The 7,127-nt window shown below is 49.8% G+C and overlaps 1 protein-coding gene across 1 annotated transcript in view; it reads right to left on the minus strand.

The window, feature by feature from the left end:
• C16H10orf143 (chromosome 16 C10orf143 homolog) overlaps positions 1–439 on the minus strand; it is a 40,237-nt gene extending 39,798 nt beyond the window's left edge. Inside the window, exon 1 of the mRNA XM_049855363.1 lies at positions 283–439. Coding sequence (XP_049711320.1) covers positions 283–351 — 69 coding nt within the window. The 5' untranslated portion in view covers positions 352–439. The remainder of the gene's footprint in view (positions 1–282) is intronic.
• Between the last annotated feature and the right edge of the window lie 6,688 nt (positions 440–7,127).

Below are 7,127 nucleotides of genomic sequence, written 5' to 3' on the forward strand. Positions count from 1 at the left end.
GCGAGGGTGCCCGCGCACATTTAGGAACCAGGGTTTGGAGGTTTTTTAGCCTAGTCTAATTCAGGGGCTCCCTGTGCGCATCTCTGCGCATGCCCGCGGCCTGACTGACGCGGAGGGTGGCCCCGCCCACACACGACCACGCCCCGCGCGCCAAACCCCGCGAGAGCGCGGGCTGTGCCTTCCGGGCCTCCTCAGGCGGACTCCCGCTCGGACGGACCTCAGCGGAACCCGTCCACGGGCGGCCCCCGCCCCGCTTATAATGCCCAGGCCCCAGCGGCTCACCGTGTCCCCCGGAACCTGTAGTTCCTCCGGCCTCTGACGTCGCCACCGGCACGGGGCCACGGCGTCCATGCGACCTCAACCCGGAGTCGTAGCGGCCGCTCATCCCCGCTCCGGAGGCGAGGTGCACCCGCCCCCGCGCTCGCCCCGCCCCCTGCACGTGTCCCGGGGGAGCCAATAAGGAGCCGGGAAGGCAGCCCCGCGAGGCAAACGTGGAGTCCACAGAGGAGAGAGGCGCTGGCAGGAGGAGCGTAGTCCAGGGTCTCCTTGCCTAAGCGGACAGTGCGGGGAGATGTTCTACCTCCCATCATTTTCCGTGAAGAGGGGCTGGCTTGCCACTTCCCAGAACCAGCGGGAACTCCCAAGAACCTTTTCCTGAAGGTACCGGCCGCTCCCGACTACAAACGTCGGCTTGGCCGGGGGAACGCCCGCCCCCTCTCTTTTGTGACTGGATGTCCGCGTCCTCTTCCTAGTGGCTCGGTGGCTGGCTGATAGGCGGCGCCGCGCACCAATCAGCGTGTGCGAGGGCGCAGGGGTCTCTGGAAGTTGTAGTCTCCTGGGCTGCCTCGCGTCCTGGCGGGGCTGGAGCGGGGTAGTTCGCTTTGCCTGGTGGTGGTTTCGGTTCTTTTTGTGTGTGTGTGGTTTAGGTGACGGTTTACAGAGCAAATTAGTTTCTTATTAACCAACTAATGCAGATATTGATATGTGACATTCGTTGCCAAACTTGTGACATGTCAACACTCTCCCCGACCTTGGGCTCCCCATTTTATTGTTCAGCTTTCATGTCCCTTCCTGCCTTCTCCTCCTTGCTCCTGGGCGGGTGTGTCCACTTAGTCTCATGTACCTGGTTGAAGGAAACCCTGGTGGCGTAGTGGTTAAGTGCTAGGGCTGCTAACCAAAGGGTCGGCAGTTCGAATCCGCCGGGCGCTCCTGGGAAACTATGGGGCAGTTCTGCTCTGTCCTACAGGGTCGCTATGAGTCGGGATCGACTCGACGGCCCTGGGTTTGGTTTGGTGTTTTGGTACCTGGTTGAACTGTGTGTATTATTGTTTGTCTTATGGGCTTGTCTAATCTTTAACTGAAGGGTGAACCTCAGGAGTGACTTGAGTCCCGACTTAAAACGGTATCTGGGGGTCATACTCTCAGGGTTTCTCCAGCCTCCATCAGACCAGTAAGTCTGGCTTTTTTTTATGAGTTAGACTTTTCTTCTACATTTTTTCTAGCTCTGTCCAGGACCCTCTATTGTGATCCCTGTCTGAGCAGTCGGTGGTGGTAGCCAGGCACCATCTAGTTATTCAGGTGGAGTTATCCAGTCTAGGGGAGGCTGTGGTAGTTGTGGTCCATTAGCCCTTTGGACTAATCTTTCCCTTATGTCTTTGGTTTTCTTCTCCCTTGCTCCAGATGGGGTGGGACCATTGGAGTATCTTAGATGGCCATTCACAAGCTTTTAAGACCCCAGACGCTACTTACCAAAGTAAGATGTAGAACATTTTCTTTATAAACTATGTTATGCCAATTGGTGACTTCTCTTCTCGATGGCCCCTCATTCGGAGGCCCTGAAAGCACTCTACTTCTCTACAGGCTGGGGGACCCCAGGTGTTGTGAGACCTGGGGTCTCAAGCACAGGGCTGCCGGCACTTGGGCTGTGCAGAAGAGAAAACTGAAGCCCAGCGAAGTTTGGTGGCCTTGGTCCTTGCTTCCTGGACAGTTGCTCCAGCTAGGTTCCAGGTGGCATGTGCCCAGCTTGGGCCAACTTCTGACCAGGCTGGGAAGTGCTAGACAGTGTCCACTGTCTGACCCATATCGCCTTTCCCACCAGGTGGGCTGAACATTACTGCACTGTAGTCTCCCTCCAGGAGCTGAGGGCCAGGTGCCTTTCACCACTTGCCCTGAGCTTGTGAGCTGGTGTATATTCAGGCCCATGAAGCAGTGGCACTGGTAGCCCACCGGATATCCCTGGCCCTGGCCCTCTAACTGCTCCATTCCCTTCTGCCCCAATTTGAATCTGAAGTGATGAATCTAAATTTTATTGAAAGAACTCTGGTGGTGCAAATGGTTAAGCATTCGGAGGCTAACTGAAAGGTTGAGAGTTTGAACCCACCCGTCAGCTCTGTGGGAGAAAGACCTGGCAATCTGCTTCCATAAAGATTATAGCCTAGAAAACCCTATGGAGCAGTTCTTCTCTGTGACACGTAGGGTTGCCACGAGTCAGAATTGAGACTTCATAACAACAACAAATATCAGTGAACCACAACTCAGCTCAGCTACCCGTAATTCCGCTGCTAGGAATATATCCAAGAGACATGAAAGCAGCAGCCTGAACAGAGATATATGTACACCAATGTTCAGTGCAGCATTATTCGCAATAGCCAAAAGGCGGAAGCAACCTAAATGCCCATGAATGGATAAACAAAATGCAATACATGGATACAGTGCAATATTACTCAGCTGGAAAGAGAAAGGAAGTCTCGATATGTGCCACAGTATGGATGGAGCTTGAGTGAAATAAGTCAATCACAAAAGGACAAATATTGTGTGACCTCACTTATATAAAAAGACGAGAACAGGCAGATGTATAGAAGAGAAAGTGGGGAAGGGGTATTATTGCTTATAGAGCACTGAGTTTCAGTTTACAGTGATGGCAAAATTACAATAATTAAGGGTAGGGTTTCAGCCAATTATTGCAATCTCTGTCAATAAGTTGCACATCTGTAAAAAGCTGAATTGACAAAAGTTGTGTGATAGTGTATTTACAGCAACAACCAAAAAAAAAAAAAAAAAAGCAGCTGCTGAGGCTGCTTATGTACCAAACACCTCATGGCATTCCGTTTCTTGATTTGGAGGTTTAGGGTCATGGTTTCATGGGACAACCTAGTTAATTGGCCTAATACCGTGTTTAGTGCTTCTGTTCTACCTCCTTGTTCATTGCATAGTGCTTGGGGTCTTAGAAGCTTGCAAGCGGCCATCCAAAGCATAATTAGTCTCTGTTCACCGGCAGCAACAGAGGAAGAAGGAGAGGAGTAGATGAGGAAATGGAATGTGTGGCTAATTGCCTCCAGGAACAACTGCCTCCTTTGCCATGAGACCAGAAGAACCGAATGGTGCCTGGCTACCATTACCAAACATTTTGATCAAGGATTCTACAGAAGAATTCTGATCAAAAGGGGTAAAATTCACAACAGATTTTTTTAATTCTTGTGGAATCCAGACTTTCTGGAGCTATGGAGACTGGATGAACCCCCGGAACTATTTTCCTGAGATAATCTTTAAACCTTAAACCAAAAATATCTCCTGAAGTCTTCTTAAAACCAAACGATAGTTTATCTTAACTGGTGAAGAATGTCTGCCTGGAGAATTGTGCTCCTTTAAGAACTGTCTATATGGGATCAAACTGACAACAGCAACTCCAGAGATCAGATAGGAAACTTAGGGGGCAGTGAGTTTGTTAATGGGAGAGGAACAACTTGGAAAAGGAGGGCGAGAATGGTTGCACAACTCGAAGAATGTAATCAGTGTCACTGAATTGTACGTGTAGAAACTGTTGGGTTGTTGTATGTTTTGCTGTGTGTGTTCACAACAAAAATAAAGAAAAAAACCTGGGCTCAGCCAATCCTTTGCCAGTGATAGGCTAGTGACGGACATGTGGCTTAGCTTTGGGCAAGGAGACATGAAGGCAGTCTCTTGGGCTGGGGCTCTGCGAAAGGTTTTCCTTCCTGGTAAAAAGGGGGTGGATGAGGAGGGAGCCTGTCTTCTTTGCTGCTGTTGCTGCCCAGCATAAGCTTCCTGGAGCTGCTGCAGCCTTCTCGTCACCATGAGGGCAGCTGGTGGGAAACCTGGTCACCTAAGCTCCAACACCATGAGCTTCTGAACTAACCCAGACTTCAGATTCCTTGTCACGTTGCTGTCATTCGATCCACTGTGAGTTTGTCATTCTGCTGCAGTTCATAGCATCCTTTGCTACAAAGTCCTGCTTTTAAACATTATGGTGAAATGCTTGAAGGCCTACTCTTGCTTTTTGATCTTCAGCAAATTAAGTAGCTAATCCACCTGTGACTCCTCATTTATAGGCACTGATTGTGATGACGTCATAGGGTGTAGTGAGAATTAAATGAGGTATTTACATATAAAGTACTTAGAATAATGCCTGGCACAAACTCAATACTTAATAAATAGTATGTCACACTGTTACCTCTACTGGGACCAAAAAAAAAAAAAAAAACAAAACCAAATCCATTTCCATCAAGTCGATTCCAACTCATAGCAACCCTGTAGGACAGAGTAGCACTGCTCTGTAGGGTTTCCAAGGAGCAGCTAGTGGATTCGAACTGCCAATCTTTTGGTTAGCAGCAGAGGGCTTAAGCACTGCGCCACCAGGGCTCCATACTGTATATACATGATGCGTGTAAATAAAGCCTCTAACACGGAGCCTGGTATACAGTAGGTGTTCAATAAATGCTCTTCCCCTCTTACTAAAAAATTCTAAGAGCCTCCTTGGGAGGGAGTACAGGGCACTTTTCCATCCTTGAAACCCACAGTCTCCTTGGGTATTGTGACGATGGTTGTTGTCTTCCCCGGAAACCCTTCCCCCTGAACTGCACATGGTCAGCACCTCCTTGTATTTTAGATTTTGGTTGAAATGCCCCCTCCTCAGAGAAGCCACCCCAGTACTCTCGCACCTGGCCCACCTTCAGCTCTCCACAACACACATCCCTACTTGATGGTTTTCCTTTTTAGTGTGCATGGTCCGATTCCCCTCCAGAGTGCTTGTTCTCCCCCACATGGAGCTGGGAACCCAGCAGGCACTCTGGAAATCATGGTCCATGGTGCATCGGAGACTCGATTCCATTTCTTCCTCACAGCAGTGCCATGGGGCTGTCTTCACACTCAGGGGAGAAATTGAGGCTTAGTGGTTTTCCCTCTCATGTCCAGGGCTACAAAACTCTTAGGTGGCCCACCTGAATCAAAGCACAACTCTGTCTGGATTTCCTACCCCCCTCCCCCGCCGCAGCTCCGTAGCCTTTGGATTCCTGTGTAAAACCTCCTTCTGAAGCTGCAAGTGAGCTGATAAACAAGCCAGCAAAAACACGCAGGGCTCCCGCTCTGCCAGCTGCCTTGGGGCTTTCATTTTACAGCCTAAGTGTCCACCACTGCTGGGAGTGCAGCGCCCTGGATGTGGTCATGCTTGAGCCTCTCTTGTACATGGTACATGTATTCTTTGAAGATGCACCTTTGCAGCTCAAGCAGCTTACGTGTGGAAAAAAAGGTCCCTGGGTGGTGCAAACGGTTTGCCCTCGACTACTAACTGAAAGGTTGGTGGTTCAAACTTACCCAGCAGTGCCACGAAAGAGGTGCCTGGCGATTTCCACCATAAAGATTACAGCCAAGAAAACCCATGGGGCAGTTCTACTCTGTCACGTGGGTTCACTATGAGTTGGAACTGACTCAGTGGCACATAACAACAACTGAGAGGTTGGCAATTCAAACCCACCCCACAGTGCCACAAAAGAAAGGCCTGTCAATCAGCTTCCATGAAGATTACAGCCAAGAAAACCACAGAGCCCACTTTTACGCAGTAACACATGGGGTTGCTAAGAGTTGGAATCAACAAGACGGCAACAGGTATGGTTTTGGTTTTTTGGCACATTAAAATGTGCAATGAACTGCACTGCCTGGTGGTCACTGCCTCTCACCCTAGCTCCTCACTGGCCGTCACTGGCCACCCTTGCTATGGTTGGTCTTGGCCACCCAGGAGCGCATTGAGTACCAGGCTTCTCCTCGTCCAGTCTGTTCCCTCCGCCTCTCAGTTCCGTCCTCCTTGCTCAGGGCCCAGCCAATGTCCCTCTGTCCTACAGGCTCAAGTGTGTTCCTCTGACCATCTTCAGCCCTTGGCCCTCCAGAGAACTGGCACCCTTTCTGCTGTGCTGTCCACATTTTCTCATCTGTGTCCATCTGGGTTTGTCATCAGGGGCCGTAACTTGCACGTTTTCTGCACATTGTTGGTGTTTAACAGATGCTCTTTATCGATGAACATGGAATACTTGCTGCACGTGGAAACCTTGAGCATTAGTTTCCTGGGGTGCCATAACAGGTTACCACAACCTGGGGGGCTTACAGCAATAGAAGTTTGTTCTCTCACAGCTCTAGAGGCTGAAAGTCCAAATTCAGGGTGTCAGCAGGGCTATGTTCTCTGTGAAGGCTCTAGGGGAGAATCTTTTCTTGTCTGTCACAGTTTCTGGTGGCCCCAGGAATTCGATGGCTTGTGGCAGCATCACTCCAATCTCTGCCTCCATCTTCATGCGTCTGTCTGTGTCTCTTTTCGTAAGAACACCAGTCAGATTGGATTGCGGCCCACGTTGCTTCAGTGTGATCTCACATTAACTATATTTGCACAGACCCTATTTCCAAACTAGATCACGTTCCCAGTCACTGGGGGTTAAGACTTAGATATATCTTTCTGGGGAGCCCTAGTAGCACAATGGTTGATTTTGGCAGCTTACCAAAATGTTGGGAGTTCAAATCCACCAGCTGCTCCTTGGAAACCCATTGGGACAGTTCTACTCTGTCCTATAGGGTTGCTATGAGTTGGAATCGGCTCGATGGCAGTGGGCTTTTTTAGGGGTATATCTTTTTGCTGCACACAATGCAACCCATAACACTTTGCTGTAATGCTTTCCTTTGAGTCCATGTCAAAAACCGTCTGACAGGTCAGGTCACCTTTGATACCTCAGCACAGCCATCCAGTGCTGAAAGGGAAGGGCCACCACTTCATTTACTGATGAAACCGAGGCACGTTCACTCACTCATTCAACTAAGCATTTAATCAGATGCCTGGGATTTGGAAGGTTCCC

The sequence above is a fragment of the Elephas maximus genome, chromosome 16, assembly GCF_024166365.1.
Source record: "Elephas maximus indicus isolate mEleMax1 chromosome 16, mEleMax1 primary haplotype, whole genome shotgun sequence".
Taxonomy (NCBI): domain Eukaryota; kingdom Metazoa; phylum Chordata; class Mammalia; order Proboscidea; family Elephantidae; genus Elephas; species Elephas maximus.